The sequence below is a fragment of the Corvus cornix genome, chromosome 3 (genome assembly GCF_000738735.6).
Source record: "Corvus cornix cornix isolate S_Up_H32 chromosome 3, ASM73873v5, whole genome shotgun sequence".
In the NCBI taxonomy this organism is placed as follows: Eukaryota; Metazoa; Chordata; class Aves; order Passeriformes; family Corvidae; genus Corvus; species Corvus cornix.
This window is the reverse complement of record NC_047056.1, coordinates 102,831,899-102,853,769: the sequence shown is the minus strand read 5'-3', so window position 1 is coordinate 102,853,769 and position 21,871 is coordinate 102,831,899. Positions and strand designations below refer to the sequence as shown.

The 21,871-nt window shown below is 39.1% G+C and overlaps 1 protein-coding gene across 3 annotated transcripts in view; it reads left to right on the top strand.

Annotated features, from left to right (window-relative positions):
- Positions 1–1,034: 1,034 nt before the first annotated feature.
- Positions 1,035–21,871, top strand: part of NBAS (NBAS subunit of NRZ tethering complex) — a 166,203-nt gene continuing 145,366 nt past the window's right edge. For all 3 annotated transcript variants that reach the window (XM_010393300.4, XM_019282201.3, XM_010393299.4), the window contains exons 1-12: positions 1,035–1,203; positions 5,588–5,642; positions 6,270–6,306; positions 8,022–8,099; positions 9,046–9,093; positions 10,195–10,238; positions 10,640–10,773; positions 11,876–12,009; positions 12,129–12,227; positions 16,509–16,647; positions 18,093–18,158; positions 21,617–21,745. In XM_010393300.4, coding sequence (XP_010391602.2) covers positions 1,060–1,203; positions 5,588–5,642; positions 6,270–6,306; positions 8,022–8,099; positions 9,046–9,093; positions 10,195–10,238; positions 10,640–10,773; positions 11,876–12,009; positions 12,129–12,227; positions 16,509–16,647; positions 18,093–18,158; positions 21,617–21,745 — 1,107 coding nt within the window. In that variant the 5' untranslated portion in view covers positions 1,035–1,059. The remainder of the gene's footprint in view (positions 1,204–5,587; positions 5,643–6,269; positions 6,307–8,021; positions 8,100–9,045; positions 9,094–10,194; positions 10,239–10,639; positions 10,774–11,875; positions 12,010–12,128; positions 12,228–16,508; positions 16,648–18,092; positions 18,159–21,616; positions 21,746–21,871) is intronic.

Genomic DNA, 21,871 nt, shown 5'->3' with positions numbered 1-21,871 from the left:
TTCTTCTTCAAGTCTTTCCCAAGTATCCAACAGAGCTTTCATACTGCCCTGAATCCCTAGTTTCAGAATTTGAATTTTAGTTTAACCTAATTCTAGGCTGCAGAGTTGCCTACAAGAGCTTACTAAACACAAGTGAAAATTAGACTGCAGGAGCAGAAGTGTCAGGGTGTGAAGTGATTTTATTTCTATTTTACAATCGCTTTATGAAGTTGCAGGAAAGAGGCTGAAACATCAGTCTTTTCGTAATTATTTCACAAAATCAATTAGGTTGGGAAAGATCTCTGAGATCATCGAGTCCAACCTGTGATTGAACACCACCTTGTTGAGCAGACCACGGCACTGAGTGCCACGTCCAGTCAGTCTTTCCTTCACAGCTCCAGGGATGGTGACTCCACCAACTCTCTCGGCAGCCCATTTCAATGTTTAACAACTCTTTTTGTGAAGAAATCCTTCCTGGTGTCCAACCTGAATCTCCCCTGGTGCAGCCTAAGATTGTCCTCTCATCCTATTGTTTCTTGCCGGGGAGAAGACTGGCCCTCACCTGGCTACGCCCTCCTTTCAGGCGGCTGTAGAGCGTGGTAAGGTCTCCCCCGAGCCTCCTTTTCTCCAGGCTGATCACCTCCAGCTCTCTCATCAGACTGGTGCCCCAGACCCTTATCAGCTCCGTTGCCCTTCTCTGAACATGCTCCAGCCCCTCAATATCCTTCCTGATGTGAGAGGCCCAGAATTTACAAACAGGCTCATTTTATCTGCTTGAGAGAGCTGAACGCTAAGAACTCAAACTTGTAGGACTGAAATATTTTGAAGTCCTACACCATTAGAGCACCATTCAAGTTGGAAGAACAACTTGCGAGAAATTACTTTTTGCTTTTTCCCCCATCTTTCGCCCCTATTCAGTAAGGGCTTAATCCACGCCCTGATGTCTCGCCTGCCCCAGGCGTTCCCTGCCCCGAGAGCCCTGACGCTGCGGGCCGGCGCCGCACGAGTTAAAGGCGGAGCCGTTTGGCCCTCACCGGGCGCCGTCGCCGTGGCGGCGCCGAGAGAGTGGGACGGCCCGGCATGGCCGCCGCCGGTGGGGATAGCGGCGGGGCGCACCGGGAGCGCGGCATGGCCGGCGCTGGCGAGGAGGCGGAGGACGGGGAGGAGAACATCCTGTACGACCTGCTGGTCAACACCGAGTGGCCTCCCGAGACGGAGGTGCAGGTGCGTGTGGCCGCGGCACGGCCGCGGGCGGGGGAGGGGATCGGCCACGTTGGCACGGGCGGGACTCGGAGGCGCTCCGGGGCTGCGGGGATGAGCTGGTGCCGGCAGGGACGTTCAGTGGGATGCCCACGCTGTTCCTGGCAGGCGGACAGGGTGTCCGTGCGGCCATTGTCCCCTTGTGCCTTCGTGCCACTTAATTCCCACCCTGGCTTGTGCCACCTGGGATGCCTTTAAGTGTTTCTTGCTCATTGAACAATGTATATCGGGTTTTGCTGTTGAGCTGACACAAGTGAAGCTATGGTGAACGAAGGCCAGGTCTGATCTCCAGAAACTGCTGTACAGAGAGCTGTGGAATCTCCTGGTGAAAACAGGACCCTCATTGAGCTTACCTTGCATGAGGAAAGCTAGATCCACTCTCTGGACTCCTGTTTGTGTCTGTATTTGCAGGAGTTGGGTAAAAGGGAAAAGCATTTCACCTAACGTCCATAAGACACACAAATGGATGCCAGAGCTTAAGAAATCAGGAAACACTGTTCTCGTACTGCGAGTTTTTCTTCTTTCTAGCTGTTCTTCTTTCCGGGTCACTGGAAAAACTGAGAAGCTCTTCCATCTTTCCTTTTTCATGTTTTCCTCTGCAGTGTGCTGAGCTTGCTGCCTCTATGTCTGCTCTTGTCTAAGTTGGATATAGAGGATGCAAGCAATGTGATTTTATTTCTTTCTTGTAGTGGCTTTCAAGTCCACGGAAGTTGTTAATGCACTTCCCACTGAAAGTCGTTAGTGGAAGTATTTTAACTAACATTATGCTTAGTGAGAGCAACTGAACAGAAAAGATGTGAAAACTTTGCAGGTGGAAGAATGTACCTGTTAATAATTATGAGAACCATGCTCATAAAAATAGGTTTTCATTTGTCAGAATGTTTTTGTTTGTGATTTTTTGTTTGTTTTTGTTTTTTTTTTTCGTTGTTGTTGCTCTTGATCTATAAATCCTCAGTTGCAGCAACAGGTATGGATGTTTGAAAATAAGATTGCAGTGTTACCAATTACTGTCTTAATAGGTTATTTGTATAGATGAATAGGCAGTTGCACCTATTTTTATTTAACTGTGTTTTGAGAAATGGTAAATAGTCTTTGTTTTTAGTAACATATGGAAACAATTTTCCTGTGGCATACCATGAGGAGGACTTAGGTATGGTGACACGATGCTCTGGTTCTTCTACAGCTGTGTTAAGGGGGCACATTTCTGACAAGTGTCTTTTCTGCTGCCATTAGTGTTGTTGAAGTTGTGTGGTAAGTTGGTTAAAGAACTGATTAGTCTGAGAAACAATCATGTTGTTTCATTTCCTTTTGTTGAGTGGTCCATCTAGTACCTCTGTAGGTACCAAGGGGGCTGTGAATACCATGTCAGTGAGGTGACACATCCCTTTAGTGGGAGCATGTGGGGATGCCAATTTAAAGTGACTGTGTAACCATAGTTTGAGAGTCCTCATCTGCCCTGGTAGTCAGAATTTCTAAGCATCGTTAAATTCTGCTTGTCAGCTTCAGCAGATGGTGCTGGCTATTTTAAACTTGATATTTCTTGCCTATTTGCTTTATTTTTAAGATAGTACCTGTTTTGAATAGCAGAAGTTGGAAGGTTTGAAAATATTATGCTGTATAGTTTGCTTGGATTTACATTCTTCTTGGAAACTGTCAGTAGTCAGTAGTCTTTTTTTGGTGGTCTTTTTACCATTTTAGTGGGAAATTGATTTTACACTAACAATTGTAGGCAAACAGATTATTTTGTCAGTATGAGTGAGTTTTTGCCTTAAGGTGCCTTAACAGTGATATTACTTAGGTGATTGTGACTTTCCCTTTGGAACATCTGTCTTTTTTAATCCTGGTTTTTTCACACTTTTCAGAAAAAAATCACACCTTACTTCCTTGTAGAACTGAATCTTTTGGAATGAGTGAGGTGAGGAATGGTAGAAAGGGAAAGGAAGTTGAATGCTGCACTGGGAAATGAAATTAAATGTCTTCCTATGCAGTAATCTAGGCTACAAAGCCGGACCTTAACTTTCACAGGTCTTTATTGATTTTATTTTTCTGTTACCTCATTTGAGATGATTAATTTTTAATTGCAGAGGGCTAGAACTTACAGCTCTAATTATTGGAAGATGAGTCTTGTGTGAAGATGTAAAGTCGTATTAAATGCGAGACATTGATAAAATGGGCATGGATCTCTTAGGTTGGATGACTAATTTTGCTTTAATTTTAGTTCTTAATGGTATTGTCATTCACCTGTACTGAAATTTCCAGTAAGAATTTTTTGGGGGAAAGAAGAGGAGGGGCTGGGGGGTTATAGCAGTTATTTGTGAAGGAAACATACAAGGAATTAACTATGCCAGGGAAGAGAGTGGTGTGGAAATCAAGCAGTCTGTGTTCAGGATAGTGATGCCATTGTATATAATGCACTATTTGAGAACCCTGAAATACATGATGAGAATAAAAGGAATTAGTGAGTAGTAGATCCATGAAAATAGTGAATGAGGCAGTGGCTGTGGACAAGGTTGCAAGAGAGGACTTGTGAAGTAATTTATAGAAATACAGGCAGATTGGACTCTTCTTCAATCTGTCTTCCAAAATGTATCATCTGTTTCTGTGGGTTTTTTTTTCATTGCAATCTAATGTTTTGAGATTTCCCCAACACCCACTACCTCCTGTCCCCCCAGTAAGCTTGCAGAGTGTGCAAAAAAATCCAAAACTAAGTGGGTGTATTGTCAGTGAGAAAGTTACTTAGATTTTATTTCTGGAATGCTGTAGGGAAGAAGTTGAAGTTGTTTTCCCGAGAAGGAATGAATTTAAAAAGAAATACAGCACATCTGGTAACCATTGCTGTTGCTGAGATGATAAGAATATATTATAAAAAGTAAAATCCAAGTGTTCAGAATATAATAGTAAATAAGTTTTGTGAAGAGTTAAAGATGTGTGGAATAGAAGCCTGTAGGTCAGGCTCAGGAGGAGACATTTAAAATACTACAAATAATTCTAAAGAGGTGTAAGCAATTTTAGGAAATGTTTTTACTGGGAACTTCTCATAATCCAAAAACTTATAACAACCTCTGCTTTTAAGGTCCCTAGGAAATTGCAGTTCTCCCTGAGGTACTAGGGTAGCTGTAAGAAATAATTTATGCTCTCACTTATTTTACTGTAATGCCTTGTTATTTCCTGGCTGATCAACCTGAATGTGGAATGTTACCTATTAGTACAGCTGTGTTTGCTTCTTACATGCTGTGAGATGACAGCCTGGTTATTTGAAAGACTGTTTATAGATTGCAAACTTTGTCTAGAAAACTAATTTCTACTTCAATAATTTAAATGTGGGAGCCCACGTTTTTTTTAAGCGTAGACATATTCCAAAATGTTGATAAATTTGTATGTCTTTCAGTGTTTATTGCTCTGTAACTTGGTGAGGTCTGAATATTTCAGTTAATGAGTGAAATTTGCTCTATGTATTTTATATTGAATGGAAGGGAAAATTCAGTCATTGCCTACTCTAATGCTCAGTTTGTGGTGCTCTAATATTTTCATTAGAAGGGTACAAGCTTGATTGCTTATTTTGAAGATTTGTTTGTGGATCCTTCCTTATTGGTTATCCTTGTTCTCTTCTCAGTTTCATATCTTTTTCCCCTTCTTATTGACAAATAACTTTATCTCCTCTTATAGATAAGAGCATACATCCTGTGTTGTTTTGTATTCCTTTTTTCTGTGTTTGGAGAGTGCTTTATTTGTATAGTCGGTGTAGTTGCTCCCCTCTGCCTTAAGTAGGGCAGGACAGGTGGAAAGGCTATGTGAGATGGGATGTAGTAGAGGTGGTTATCTGAATGGCCATGTTACCTTTACATGTCTGATGTAAAATGAGGTTTTTTTCGGAAACTGTTTGTTTTTCTTGATGTTCCTGAAAATTTCATGAGCAATCTTTAAGTAACTTAGCAGTTAGATATTAGCATAATATGCTGCACACCAAGTACTTCGACTGTTGGGCATTACAGATCATTGTGGTGTTTATTTGGCATAAAAATAATGATTTATAATAGCTTACAGGAGAACGTAATCAGAAGTCGATGTCTTTTGTTACTACCCAGAGACTGTCTATTGATTCAGCTTTGCCTCAATCTGTAGCACATTTTGTTTATTGCATCTTGGCATTTAAATTATTTGGCATTATAGCCTGTTTTAGCTTACGCAGTTAAATCAGACATTATACGAAGTACTGAGTAATAGAAAATACATAAAGAACTTGTAGGCTAGGAGCCAACTTAAATTTAATTGGGGAATGTATGTATGAATACTGTATTTAAGTTAAAATGTGTGACATGCTGTCTGATGACTATTATTGTAATTGCAGCCAAGAGGCAACAGAAAACATGGTGCGTCATTTATCATCACTAGAGCAATTGCAGGTAAATATGACATGTTCTTACATTCGTGACTTCTAAAACTGTGTGGATTATTTGTAAATTTCATAATTTCTGCCCTTCAGAGTGCCTAATATAATGGAAATAGAGTGCAGGATGTGTTTTCAGGAAGATGTTTTGTAATTGTGAACATGGCTGTGTTATTTTTATGTCAATTTTGTGAGCATTCTTGTCTCCACTAGTTTGTTGGGACAAACTAATAAACCATACATCTAAGAAGTTAACAAGCTCTGTGTTTTGTGAACTGTATTTGATCCTCTGGTTTTTTTTTTTTCCCCTCCCCCTCTCTTAACATCTCTTGCACTGGGCTGTTTTACATTCTGGTGATACTACATTGCATAAACCAAGTGTTGAATGGCAGTAACTGAACTGGATTTTCATCCAGTAGAATTTCTCTTAGAATTTCCAAAAATATGCAGTGATTTTTTTTTTGTTTGCTTGTTTTTGACTGGCCGTTTGCATTTATTCTAACATAAGAATTCGTTCGCCAAGTATAGAGGGTTTTTCTCTCAATACCTTTTTCTTTAGTGAGAATTAGAGATTTCCTGTGCAGCAAGCTGGAGGGTGTTTTAAGACTATTAGAGATGTAATTTTTACCTCTTTCCATTGTAGGTCCTGCATTATTTTTGCTTCGGTACATCTGGTACAGGTAGGTTTTATGAGACTACTGCTTCATTTTCCTATTTGGTAATATTTTTATAGCTTTTTCATTTGATGGAAAGTAATTCTTAATGAAAGTAAAACTGAACACTTGTTTAGAATATTGTCCAAGCAATGCTTAGAATACCCTCTTCTCATAAATTGAGTTGTAGCTGCTTGAGTTGCAGTGGAGGCCTAAATAGTAAAAAGCTGATATGTACTAGTTTGACTTTGTGCTTTTATCAGAAGCTGAAGTAAGCTTGCAGTTGGAACATGTTTCTCCAAACACATATTTGTTCTCTCCACTCCCAGCTGAGATATTGCAAGGGCAGCTGTTGTGGGTTTTTTTACAGATATGATGGTGCAACAGGGTTTGCTTCCTTTGGAGTAATAATTTTGATGTTTTTTTCTTTGACAATTCAAACTTGTACAAAAAGCTTGATAACTACTTGAGCAGCACTCACACCATTTATAAATTTAAGTTTTGATTCAAAAAGTCATTAAATGGTCCCAGAAATATGCTGCAGTAAGTGCAGTGTTTCTGGAAAATTTCAGCGCTGTGGTTATACCACTTACCAGGTTTGAAGATATCAGTTTCCCCTTTAAAAGGATAATCTGTTGGCTTTGAGTTATACGGAAAGGATGTTAATGTGACTTCCTGTGAAGCACTACTATACTTGAATTTGGCAGGGAATGCTGTTTTCCCTATTGCCAGTGTTCTGCTTTATTTTTGTGCACTACTCCCCCCAACCCTTTTCTTGTGAGTGGGTGATTTTTATGGGCACCATACTGTCATTAAAGTCTAGTTGTAAAGATTTAGTTGTACACAGAATTCACTTACTTTTCTTCCCTCCCTCTGGTACTCATATTTAAAATCTAACTTCAAGCTTTTATAATTTATTCTAGTTGCTGTTTTCATGTATTTGATAAAAGAGTTTGGGAGGGAGCTTGAGGGGCCTCTAGTTTAAAGTCCCACTAAAAGCAAGAGAACATTGAATTCAGACTTGGTTCGTTAGGGGTCTGTCCAGCTAGGTCTTGGAAAGGTTAAAGGATGGAGAGCCCAAAGACTCTCTGGTCAGCCTGTTCAAGTGCCTGACTGTCTTCATGGTGAAAAATTCTCTTCCTTATGTCAGCTTGGAACCTCCTCGGTTTTGGAATCACAGAAACATTTATGTTGGAAAGGACCTTTATAGTCATTGAGTACAGCTGTTACCCCAGCACTTCCAAGTCCTCCAAAGGGTTGATTGTATTTTCTTGAGTTCCTGCCATGCACCTCTGTTGTTCCTACTTTCATGGTAATCTCCTAGGTATCAGAGTGCTGCTGTTTGGTCCTCCTGAGGCCTCCCCTTCTTCAGGCTAAACAAGTACAATTCCCACAGCATCTGATTCCTTGTAGGGCAAGTACTTCAATCCCCCCCCGATCATCTTGGTGCCCCTCCTGTTTACTGGTGTTCTTCTTTGAATGGGTGTCCCAAAACTGGCTGGTGACCAGAGCATAAAGAGTCATAAATAGTCAGTTCTGTTAGTATGCAGTTTTGTTCTGTTAGTAAAAACAAGGCTGTTGTTAGCCTTTGTCGTTGGCAGGGTGCAGTGTTGATTCATGTTCAGTTGCAGGCCCTCTCAAGTGACTGATAGTTGCCTTGAAGCTGAGTTGTCTGGCGTGTGTATCTCATGTACTGCATTTATTCACTGTTCTGATTTAGCCTAATGCTTTTGGTATTTCAGCCCCGCAAAGTTCTCTCTGCCCGCTGGACTGGTTCGCCTGGTTAATAAGCAGATCAACTGGCACCTCGTACTTGCAAGGTAACCAGCTCTCATGCTTTGCCATTTCTGACAGGGGTGAATGTATTAATGCTTCCCCTGCTCCCCCTGCCACCCCCATTGATAGCCATGTTGAGCTGATATTGTGCTAAAGGTGTGCTACTATCTCGGGTCAAAAGAAATACTGGAGGCTCTCACAGGTGGCCTTGTGAAAGAAAGCTTAGTGTGCTACCTGGGGGCTTCTACCTGCTTCTCTTCAGTTAATGCACCTCTCACTCAGGGCTGAATGTCTGTCTAGCTTTTGAGGCAAAGTGGCTTGCAGTGCAGTCATCAAATTCAAGTCCTGAGTTTGGTTGATTAAAGACTTATAACTTGGGAGGATATATAATTTTAAAATAAGCAATTTATATTTGTGGAAAGTAAATGCATACCCTCAAGACTTGTCTGCTGTTGCATACACAGAGAAGTGAGATTTCCAAGGCCAGAACCAGCTGTTCTGCAGAAATGAGATCACTGGCTTTTAAAAATAAGTGCAAGTATGTACAGAAAAATGGTTCAGTGACATGGTTACATGAAGGTAGCGTGCAAGGTTCTAGTTTATGTTGTATGGTAGGTACAAAGACACATAACTTACTGGATTGTGATAGTTGCTTATTCCAGATAAAGCAATATATAGTTTTGGATATTGCTGTTGTAAAATTATCTGTAAGCAACAGCTGACTCTGACCTCCCATGCAGTGAGATTTTAGACATTGTTCTGTTTTCTTAGTGCTGCTGGAAAATAGTGGATTTCAGTGAAATGAAGGGAATATCACAGCATGGGTATTTTATTTTTAATAAAAAATTGATATTTCCCATTTAAAATTTTTTTTAAATTTATGAATGAGGCAATTTATATCTAACCGTAGTGAAAAGCACCTAGGGCTCTGATGCACACTGTAAGGAATGGACTTTAAATGAACTTTCACGTCTGTGTTTTTTCTTTCAGCAATGGCAAATTGTTGGCAGTTGTTCAAGACCAATGTGTAGAAATCAGGTAACTTAGCATTATCTGCTACTTCAGCTGTGGAGTTCTGAGAAAGTGTTTCTAGTCATTTACTAGCAATACTTTTAAAGACTTTTCTTTGTTTTGCAGTGTTATATATTGTGAAATTTATCCATGGAACAATCATAACAGCCGAAGCCTACTGTTTCTTTTTAGTTCTCTGCCGTCCCCCATTAAAAAACAACAAAAAAACCCCACCCCTACATAAACCCTCCTTAACTGCCCCAATTATAATAGATGTGTTTATATAAGTATATATCTGTATCTCTCTCTCTGCTTTCAAGATGTGAAAGAAAAACAATCAAGATCCTCTAAAATACTCAGCAAAAATCATGGTCTTTCTAACCTTTGCCTTTCTGTCCCTTCTAGAAATTTTGCCCTAATAAATGGGGCAGGGAGCTAGTATCTAGTGTTCTTCTCTGCAGAGTAGCTGGCATGTATAGTACTTCACCTTATTTTACAAGTGGAGTGGATTGCTGTAAAGACTGATGCTTTCCCTTTCCTTGTGCTCTCTTAACAACAAGCTCTCCTTTGCCAGTTCAAGAGCACATTTAGCTGTAGAACAGATCTTGATTGAGTATGTTTACTTGCTTCACAAAAATCCATTTGCTAGAAGGTCAGACCTTCCATTTATATGTAAAAGAAGCAAGTGTATGAAAATTGTTCAATCAAAAGTAGTGTGAGCACCATAAACGTCAGCTTAAAGACTATAAAATAAATCTTGTGTTTCAGCTGTATTAATGTAACTATTCTTGCATTGTTTCTAAAATTGTAACCTAGAGAATACTGACTAGGGTTTTTTTTCTAAAGTTATATGAAGTGCTGAAATGATGCTGTCCTATTTTGTACAGCATTACAAATAAATGAGGGATGTTGGTATTTATGCAGTTGGATGAGGGTCTCTAAAATACTGTTGTTAGTTACTGTAGCTGCCTAAGGGTGGAAGTTACTATCTGCTTTTTTGAACAAGTAGTTAGAGGCCATGCAGGCCTTTGAATTGTGCACTTGGAATATTTTTCTATTCTGTTTATTACAGAAAATTGAATAGTGGGTTTTTTCATATCTAAATGCTTATGAGTCTTTTTTCTGCAGGTCTGCAAAAGATGACTTCATATCCATAGTTGGAAAATGTCAAGGTACGGCAGCCTCCATCTATATCATTACTTAGTGGCATCATTGTTTCTTACTCATACGTTGCTAAATGGTGTTGTTTTACTTTAATGATAATGATACAACTTCTTAAAATCATTGAAAAGAATCTCTTAATAGTTTTGCTTTGTGGCTAGCTCCATTACCCTCCCTCTGCCACTTCTTTTTATGATGATTAATATATGAAACCTGAATCTGAAATTAAATGATAGTTAGAATTAATGGGTCTGGGAAACATGCGTGGTTTTTCTTTTTTTACCCTCCTCTGAGATAAGCTTGTAATGCTGGTAGGCCCCCAGCATTTTTTTGATGCAATTGATTTTTTGTTCTGTTTAAGGGATTATATTTATTTTTTGCTTTTATTAATCATTTTACTCCTTTTTTGTAGTGCCAAAGGATCCTAACCCTCAGTGGAGGAGAGTGGCATGGAGTCATGATTGTACATTACTTGCTTATGCTGAAAGCAGTGGAACAGTCAGAGTGTTTGACCTGATGGGTAGTGAGCTTTTGGTCATTTCACCAGTATGTACTCTCTTGGGTTAAATATGAATATAGTAGAACTTTTTTTAAGGATCATGGATAATTTCCACTCTTTGACCTTTTTCAAATCATGGCTTAGTTTGCTATAAATGCTTACACTATGAATATCATGCAGAAATGGACCATTAAAAGTTTCACTATAATATATCCATCATGTGATCAAAAAAAGTCACGTGTAGCCCTTACAACATCACAAAGTGTGTGTTTCACATCTGCCGTGCAATTGTGGTAGATCTGTAGGTGCATCAGACAGTGAAAGCACGGAATCACCACAGTTTGCAGTAATAGATTCTAAATCTGCACTTTGTATGCAGAGTTAATTGTAAGTTAAGAAATATTGCTGCTAGAGTACTTTGCTTGGTATGATAATAGATAATTGCTGTTGACAGGCCCCACAGTGTTGTAATGCTAGGTTTAGTTTAGCAAGCTGCAGCTTTCCCTGAGCTCAGTGGAGCTGCTTAGGGCAGTGTGAGCATTGTTGCACTCCCGTAGTCCATTCCGGACGGCCCCGCACTCTTGCTCCGGTAGCTCTCAGCCTTACAGCACAGTGACGGCGAAGGAGGCGAGAAGGGTCTCCCCATCAGGGGTCTTAGAGGATCTTTAATCTTACACCTTGTCCTGGCAACCCCCAGAGGCAGAGAGACCTCGTGATCCAGGTGCAGGGGGGTTTGCTCAGGGGCAGGGTTGGGGTACAGGAACTGATAGGGAGAACCTGAGGGAGTGGCCAGAGCTAGGGGCAGGGGAATGGGGGGGGTGGGGAAAAATATGGGACAGGCAAAGCAATGGGTAAACACATCACCACACGACACAATATATTTTCTATTGTGTATGTTCAAAGGGTGTATTGAACTGACTTGTGAAGGTGACTCAAGTGTATTTTCTCCATATATTGTCTTTGCAAACTTTATAATAAGATTTCTTTAAAATCAAGATAAAAGAAAATGTATTTAGTTTGTAATACAAACTATGAAACTTTATTTTTTTTAATACAATATAGTAAATTTAACTCTAGTTCTTTCAGTAACAGAGACACTTCTTAAAATCCCCTTTCTCTCCCAATGTCTGCCTTCATTTTTGGATAAAGACAGCAAGTTTTCCAGGCGATCTGAGTTACGCTGTTGCTGGATTGATCTTTCTAGAATACAAAGCAAGTGCCCAGTGGTCAGCTGAACTCCTTGTTGTTAATTATCGTGGAGAACTGAGAAGTTACCTTGTAAGGTAAGCATAAATTTTGACTTCCTTTGAAAAGGCACAGTGAACTTCAAAGGAATTCTTTCTGCTCTTTAAAGAAAGTAAATCTGAACAAATGTATGTGTTTTTTTCCCCTGCATACTTAGTGTTGGAACAAATCAAAGCTTTCAAGAAAGTCATAGTTTCAGCTTTAGCAGCCATTACGCCCATGGGATAACAGCTGTCATTTATCATCCTGGTCACAGGTAAGTGTTCTTGTTAGCTACCTGACAATGACATGTAAATGATGAACAAAAAGTGGCAAAATAAGCATTGAAGTGTGTTGGATGTGGAGGGGGAGAAAGATCTATTCTAAAATTGCTATTTAGTGCATCAGTAATAACAAGTCATGTCTCTTTCTACTATGAAAGGAACCTTACTTCATCTCACTTGACTTTCATGATTCCATTAGTAATGTCCTTTTCTGTTTGAGTACCTTGTGTAAGCAACATGCATTTTCTAGAATGTCAGGAATAGCTTCAAAAGAGGTTTCTGAACCTGATGGGGGTAAAGGCTGAAGTTTAGTTGTTGGTTTGGGTTTTTTTTTCTATCTGGAATTGATTACTGGCTTTGTTGGCCAGCCCGTTTTCCGTAGTGTTCTGACTGGAACTGCCTGGTTTTGGTATTTGGAGTTGTCTTGTGATGTATTTTCTCTGTTGGTAACCTGTTGGGTACGGAAATTGGAGTTGAAATGTGGACTGCCTTGCCTGCCTGCTCTTGAACCCAATGTAATTGGAATAGGTCCTAGTTTAGCCTATTACTTGAGCTAAAAATGTGTCTTACTTTTTTAAATATCGATTTGTTATGTAGCAAGATAAACTCAGCAACTCTATTTCTCTTCAGTTGTAGGAACTAAACTTTTTTCTAGATATTTTTCTTCTATTAGATCTGCTAGGATTGAATCTGTCAGTGCAGTGTTACATCACTGTATTGTTTTAAATGGAAATTAGGCTTGGCTATAGAATACCAGAAGAAACTCACTGTTGAAAAAACTTGTTCTCATTCTTCAGTGTTAAGTGAGCTGTCATATCTAGCTTAGGAAAAAAAATTATTATTAATGAGATGTAATGTTCTTCTAGCTTATTATTTTGAGAAATTAATTTTGTGTATGGCTTTTTTTTTCCACCTAATACATATTTAGTGATTTCACATAATTAATACTCAGTATACTAAATCTAGAGTTTTGAGGTAATAGGTGTGGGTTATGGAGCTTTGGTAGCACTACATGACAAGACAACAGAACCAACCCATTGTTTCCTTTGATCAGATCAGGGTTAATGGTTGTAGTATCTCCTCTGATGTGCCACCAGTTGAGTGACTTAGTAAAGTTGAAAAATTGACACTTGAAGGAATGCACAATTGGATGGAATGGATGGAAAACAAAAGAACCTGTGTTTTGCCCCTGATAGAGGCAAGTCCTTTCCATTCTGAATTTAATCTGTGGTAGAAGGCTTGTAAATTTGTGATTGGAGAACGCCAAATTCATGAGTAGAGTCTTGCTGAAATTTTCGTGCTGTCCCAAGAAAACCCTAGAATGGCTTGAAGGCAAGCTCTTCAAAATTATGCATAAAAGAAAATTGTTGATATGGACACCTAGAAGTTTTAATTTTCAATAATGTGAACTTTGATCATTTAACACATGTTCAACTTTGTCATTTTATGCTTTCTTGCATTTCATTTAGTCTCAGATGGTGAAATTATACTGGTGTCTCCTCACTTCTTGTAAGGCTTGACTTAGTGCATTACTGTATTACTGTGTATTTGCTCATTACCCTTTACAGTGCAATAAAATAGCAGTTAAGAACTTAATACACTTAATTTTTTCAACTAGATGTATGGTAATTGCAAAGAGAATATGTTGGTAGGGAATGTTTCTGAATCTGTAGAAAAAGTTGAAGCAATAGCTTTGCAAAAAAATCCAATAATGACTTTTACTGTTGTTGAAAAGTATTATATACTTTAATTTAGATACCTAATGTTGGTGTTCTCATGTGATCCAGCTTTCATCTAGGATGGAATTTATGGGGCACTTTAGTTGACAAAACTTAAATGTCTGCTTCAGTGTGAGCTCTTTGTAAACTAAAATCCAAGGTTCAACAGCTCCTTGTTTTGGTATCTTAATCTGGAGCTGAATGTCTTACTTCTGGGTTAGCTGCAATTGCTGCAGAAAGTGTTTGATATTAAAGCCTAAAGTTTGCAATGAAGGACTTGTGAGGAAGGAGTTAAAGGGTTTCAGATTTAGTTAAAATTTGTTGTACCAAAATTACTAAGTAAAGAAAGGCATATCGAGTTTTTATTGGACGCCTCAATTGAGCTTGTTCCTGAGACCAGTGTTACGCTGGTTATCTTCGACCCAGCTTTGTACAAACCTGTGGAGTGGAGTACAACTGAGGTACTGCAAGAGCAGCCAGTTTTTGAGACTGGAGGAACCCTTGGAGATCATGTAATCCATTCCCCTTCACCTCAGGGTCAGGTAGAGCAGGTTGCTTGGAGCTATGTCACGGCAGTCCAAGACCTGCACATCTGTGTCCCCCCTTAGGAGCATGGTGTAAGGCCTCTGAGGTGCTGCGGACAGCCTGGCAGTGCATCGTTGTGATTGTTCAGAACATAGACAGAGACAGGTTCTGGCCATTATTTTCTGCAAACTGCTGCACAAAATGCTGCGCTCTAGGCCTGGCACTTTTACAGAGGTCTTTTTCTAGGACTTGTTGAAAGGGTTTCTGACCCCTGCTAGCCAGGTGTCCATCTGGAACTAAAGCTCAAAGCATCCTTTGATTAGGAACAACTGGCAGACCTTGGTAAAAGCTTCTAAAGCTTCCTAGCTAGCTCTTCCGGGCAGTGACAGGCATCGTGAAGTGAAAGGCTTCCCAGGAGTCCTCTGATGGTCTCAGGAGTCCTCAGATGGTCCCAGAAGTATGTAGATGTTTAGGGATCTAGAAATGAAGCCCGGAAACAGCTGCTCAAATTGCTGCATGCTGGCTGTGCTCTGGGTAGAACACATGTGCAAGAAAAATATTAGGCTTCCTCATGTTCGTGTCTCCTATTGCAGTTTTTGGTCAAAATGACTTCTCTTTTACTGCCTTAGGCAGTCCCTTACACCACAGAATATCTAAAACTTCTAAGAACTTTAGGCATCGTGCTCAAGAGAGATCTTACCACTTTCCACAACTACGTAAAAGGTGGTTGTAACCAGGTGAGGGTGGTCAACCTCTTCTCCCAAGGAGCCAGGAAGATGTAGGAGAAAACGAGGCTTAAGCTGTGCCAGGGGAGGTTTCGGTTGGACATCAGGAGGAATTTCTTCACATGAAGGGTGATTAGACATTGGAACAGACTGCTTGGGAATGTGGCAGAGTCACCATCCCTTGAGCTGGTCTAGTTGACATGGTAGTGTTTGGTCATAGCTTGGGCTTGATGATCTCAGAGGTTCTTTTCCAGTGTAACTGATGATGTGATTCTGTCGTTCATCCATGGTATAAAATCATCTTGCTGTATGTTTGAATAGCAGGAGACCTGGGAATACTAAATAAGTTTTTCTGACATCTTAAAAAGGATTAAATGTGGAAGAAAATCTTCTTTTCTTTTTTTTTTTTTTCGTTTATTCTTTCATTTGAGTTTCACAGTGTAGTTTGGGCATTGCCAGCGGCCAGAGCCGCTCTGTGTGAGCGGCAGCCACTACTGGGGGCAGAGCTCCTCAGGAGTGATGTGGCCTTGGGAAAGGAGTAAAGTTCCCAGGGCAGAGCTTCGGGGTCCTACAATTGTGCCTTTTTTTGTAGATGCTTTACCTTTGATGGGTGATTCATTACAATGATACTTGCAGACAAACTTAGACACTTACTCTCAAGGTTTTCATCGAAGCAGTCATCAGTCAAATAGAGAAGTGGTTGTTAATAAGGTGAAAGGGCTTCAAGGGCAAATACTTTGATACAGTTTAGTGGTGGTCAGCAATAATTACAAGACTTATGTCAAAGTTTTTAAAATGCCACCTATTTTGTGTAACAAAATTATTACACGCACATGTATAATTGGTACAGTGGCTTTAATTGGCAAGAAACTTAATGGCAAACCTTAATGCATTCAGTTCTTCAGTGATTGTACCACATCTGAATAAATGAAAATCTGATGCTTGAACAGAACGATCAGAACTTGTCATATGCTTCAGCTGTTACTTTTTTTTCACTTTTGAGGATAAGGGGGAAACTCAAACTTGCGGCCGGACTTTTAGATGTTGGGAATTATGACTTACCTGGAAAGCTAGAGATGAGACTGGATAGGTATAAATGCTACAAATAACAAATGTTACTTGAATTATATTTAAGTATTTTTAGATTTCAGTGTATTTATTCACAGGCAAAGCTTATTGTGGCTGTTAAATGTCTTGGTATATTTAGTCTTTTTGTTACTGTAAGCAAACTGCTATAGACTTAAGAAAATCAAAAAAAGTATGTGGCAGTATATGAAACCATAATACATCTTTATATATTTTATAGACTTCTTCTTGTAGGAGGCTGTGAAACAGATGAAGATGGAGTATCTAAAGCAGCTGGTTGTGGAATATCTGCTTGGAGAATTCTGTCAGGCTCCCCCCATTACAAACAAGTCACTAGTTATGAAGATGATGTTAGAACAGTAAGTATGTGTGCTCGTTTTACGGGATGAATACTGTCACTGGAAGCTCAATATGTATCTCTTTTTGAACGAAGAATTTAATGCAATGTTTTCCTATTTTCTAAGGTATGATGTGTATGTGTAAGCAGTTACGTTTTTTCCCCCCATCATCTGTCTGTTTTTGTTCTTTAGGTAGTATGATTTGAACTTTAAGTTCTTAATTACCACGGTTTTAAAACCAAAAGCAACAAGAAAGGAGTTTGTAAATTTCCAACCTATAATATTTTTTGCTCTTAGCTGTACATTGGGATATGTTACGTGTCCTTGTTGGAAAAAAATTCCAGTTTGTTCTTTTATTACTTCAGAGCGAAAGGTAGCATACCTGAAATAAAGGTTTCAGTTTAACTCTGGCTGTTGATTTCTTTTGCTTCTAGTAGAAGTACGTGTTTGATTTGATAACAACTTGGTTATACTGAAATCAGTTTACAGCATACCAGCATAAAGTCCAGTGTTTACTCTTACATAGGTATTGCTTAGTATTACAAGTGAGTTGTTAATTTAATTGCAAATGAGTAGTGCTTTTCTGTGAGATGTTATATACCTAATGAAGTGGACAAAATGATACAAACTGGATTTTATTATGCTTGCATAGGCAGTCTTACGGAAGTTTAAAAATAGTAAAATCATAAAATATGCTGAGTTGGAAGAGGCCCACAAGGTTCATCAAGTCCAACTCCTGGCCCTGCACAGGACACCCCAGGAGTCACACCATGTGGCTGAGAGCATTGTCCAAACACTTCTTGAACTCTGTCAGGCTGGTGCTGTGACCACTGCCCTGGGGAGCCGTTCCAGTGTCAACCAGCCTTTGGGTGAAGAACCTTTTCCTGATATCTAACCTAAACCTCCCCTGACACAACTTTAGACCATTCCTCAGGTCCTGTCCCTGCTCACCAGAGAGAAGACATCAGGGTCTGTCCCTCCTCTTCCCATCACAAGGAAGCTGTAACTGCAGTGAGGCCTCCCCTCAGTCTCCTCCAGGCTGAACAGACCAAGTGACCTCAGCCGTTCCTCATACGGCTTCCCCTCAAGGCCCTTCATCATCATGGCCTTCCTTTGGACACTAATGGTTTAATGGCTTTCATATATTGTAGCACTGCTGACTCATACTCAACTCGCTGTCAACCAGGACCCCCAGGTCCCTTTCACCAGCACTGCTCTCCAGCTGCTCATTCCCCAGTCTGTGCCCACAGCCAGGGTTGCCCCAGATACAGGATCTAGCACTTGGCCTTGTTAAACTTCATATGGTTGGTGATTGCCCATCTCTCTAATTTGTCAAGGTCTTTCTGCAGAGCCTCTAAAGAATCTTGGAGAGTTGTTTCAGTATTTTAAATATGACTTTAATATTTGGTGCATAAAACAATGTATGAGATTGTCTTTCATTGTATGATTTGGTTCTGTTCTTACAGGCACAGAGAAGAGGATTATTAAGGATTATGAATTTAAGATTTTACAGCAGGCGGGGAACAGAACAGGTATTAAGATCTGGATCTACCTCAGAAATGTATTTTGCTAACATAATTGTCCATTAATGACTACCTGAGAGACTGACTGAAAGTAGGTTTTAATTTATGCAACGTAGGAATTAACGTTCTATTAAATTAATCTAAGAGCTTTAGCATAAAATGGAGTAGCTTGCCACTTATTTGGCTTTCTTAAAAATCTAGTTAGTTCATTTGCTAAAGCTTGAATCACTGGGTTTCAGGAAAAGGTCTAGAGATGTAGAGTTCAATATTAAATGTAAGCCCTTATTACAAAACGAAGGTATAAGAATCCAGTTAATTATTTGTTAATGAATGTGATAATCAGACCCTGTAAGTTGTGTTATATATATTCTACAAGAAGAAAGTAGATTGTGATGCTGTTTCTCAAATTCATGCCCAAGAGATAAAGAATAAACAGAACTCGGCCTTCTGCACTACACCTATCCCATTAGAAAACAACATAAAATCCTCAGCCCACAATTTTCATACCGTGTAGGGAAGGAAAAAATGCATGGATTCAAGCTAATCATTCGTGGCTTAAATAGGGCAGACCCAGGAACTTGATTTTTACAGTCTGAGATAAAAGGGAAACATTTTGCTGAGTAGCTTCAAAAGTTTATTACGCGTCAGGCTTCTACTCCCAAGGATGCATGTGAACCTAATGAAACTACTGATCAGAATCAACTTACTCTTAATATACTCTGGGTATGGACCTTGTGTTCTCTACCCTGAATGAGTGTTAAATCTTGCATGTCATGCTGATGTGTAGGTGTGTGCTTTCTGTCTTTCTAAGGTGTTGTACACAGTGCTTGTGGCTTGCTTCTCCATGCCTTAGGAGCTGCCCATGCAGTACTGCACTAACTTCTCTTATCTCTTGTCTACTCACTATGTATAGCCTTCATTTGATTCCTTTTTCTATACCCATTTCCCTTCTTGTAAAAAATTTCGTTTTCCCTTCTTTTGCTTTACAAGGAAAGAACAGTAAAGAATCTGTCTACCACCTTCACTCTGTGTCCTCCTGAGAGAAAAAATGGTTGATCTGAGTTGGAAATGACCTTAATAGATTTTTGGGATGTTTTAGGTGACTGGTTAAAAAGAAGAAGTTGCCTGCTTGATTGGAAAGGGAAAGCAAATCTTTCTGCATCTTTCTCAAGGGTGGAACGGGGAGAGATTTTATTTCCTTCACTGAAAATGCTAAAGATAAAGCTGATGTAAGCTTTTTTAACTGAAAAGCTTGTACTGCATGTAGCTATACTAAACTTCAACTTCATTGTACTTGCCAGTACTGAATTAACGAAGAAACGTGGAGACTTACTCATCCTTGAATATTTTGATCCAATTTCAGAGATTATGGCTTAAATATGAAAGGTATAGTTTGTATTCTTAGTGTGAAATTAGCACCAGGGTTAAAATACGACAGACACGGCAGCTAGAGGACTTGTATATTAGAACTGGCTGGATTGGGATTTCATTCTTAGTGTTGTTAAGTGACGCTTAAAAAATGTGAAGTGCCAGCTTGCTGAGTTTTTCAGCATCTTGTTTTGCTGTTCCCTTAAGTTGATGAGCTGCTTACAGAAGCAGCATTGCCTGCTTTGGCAGAGGACTGATTAATTTTTATAGATAGCAGGGCTTGGGTGATAAATTCGAGTGAGTTAATGGCCACCCAATATCTAAATCTAACATCCAGATAGTTATTACTGGCTGCTGAGTAAACATTTACCTTCTTTTAAGATCTGTGATGTATACCACTGATCAGTTATCTGAACAGGTTATATATTTTAGCTCTATGTTTCTAGGTCCTTTAACAGTCTTTTGTTATTTGTCCTTTGTGCATGCAAATTGATTTGTAAGGAGAGAATTGCCATTAGAAGGCATGTAAAATTCCTGGGCAAACTACAGTTGGAAATGCACTACTCCAGCTGCTTAAGAATATAGTCAGAGAATATTAATATTTTCTAATATAAATAATTCTTAATGGGTTTAAAAAAAACCCTTAATGCTCTCCTTTTCAATTAAAAACACATTTTAGGCATGGATTTAAGGAATGCTCTATAGCTGCAAACCACTGTATGATAGTGAGCAGATTTCTTGATTGTCATTGTTTCTGGGGCATACCTAGAACTGTAAAAAGCCTGAGAAATAAAATAAAAATAGTAATTAAAAAAACTCCAAGTCCAAACAAACATAATGACCTGAAAAGAATATTTTTATCTTCAGATAATACCTACCACTAACGTTCTGTAGAAATGCCATTAAAACTTCCTAATTGATAGATGTCAACTAACCTTTCTGTGCTTAATTTATATTGGGGTATTTTCTGAAAATTTTTAGAAAATTTTTAGAAGTGAACTAACAAAATGAAATTTATGAACTATGTCATTTTTGGGAATCTGCATCTTGCTGTCTTTCAGGCTTTAAAAACTGAATGGTCTTTCTGAAAATGTAGAATTTTGTTGGGAGAGGAGTGAATAAATATAAAATGTATTTTCAGAAATTGTTGTTCATTGCCAGAAGCACTAAAGTTGACTTTAAAATTTAAGTGTGTATTTAGAGGGTCTTGTGGAAATAGTGTATAGATCCAGTTGTAAATGTGCAGGATTTTGTGAATCCTTAAGAAAGGATTTTGTTAGAAGTATGTTTTGCCTCTTAAGGTGTCCAGAGCTTAAGAAAAACTTAATCCAGGAGAATTTTTGTAGCCTTGATGAAGCTAACTTACAAGTCTTGAATTATTTTACCTGTATGGATTAATCTGGTATTTACTATGTTACTACTTGGTCTGTTGTCGTTCAAGGGATTCTTAAATTCTGATTCAGTGTCCTGAAATGAACAGTATGCTCCTCCAAGATCTCTTAATGTCTGTATTTCTTGTATACCTTTTTTTTCCTTTTCTTTAATTGAAGAATTTGTTTTGTAATAATGCCTACCCAGAAGTTTGCTCCCGGGGAGAAAGACCTGTACTAAGCTGTGATTTGGTAATAGTCTTCCTTGGGTGGACCAGAGAGTCAGGATAGTAGAAAACTGAGGCTGCTGAATGTTTTTTATGTACAAAGCACGACCTGCAGTTTTCCCTCCCAAGTAGCTCTGCATTGCTATCAGAGTGTTCTCCTAGGAATGATGCACTTCCAGGTTTTATTTGCTGTATAACAACGTGATACAAAAGTTCACATTCCTAAAGATTTGTTCATTCTATGATAGTGTTCTTCCTTTATGCAGGTTGTTTTCACTCTTGCATGCCACAGTTGATCTCTTGCCTTTTTTCTTTTAGAATAAGGGTGGTTTTGTTTGTTTTTAATTTGAGGCATATTAACTTTTCAGAGTGGATGATTGCACAGTTTTTTTCCCTGAAATAGAAAAGAAAATATATATTTGGAGGAATTTTTTTGGGTATTCCTTGGTGTATAATTCTATTGTGTGTCTTTATTTATTTGCTTGGATATCATGTTTGGCAGGATGGAGTTTTCAAGATGAATCTTTCTCCTGATGGAGCTCTTTTGGCAGCTATTCATTTCTCAGGAAAACTGACGATCTGGTCTATTCCATCTCTCAGACAACAAGGAGAATGGGACCAAGCTGCTCAGGTAAGAAGAATGTACATGTTTAGAAACTTGACTTACGTATCTTGCTCCTCTGGAAATGTGTTTTCATGGGAGATCAGAGGAGTTCAGATAACCGTGCATTAGCTACATACTAACTTCTCAGTCAAC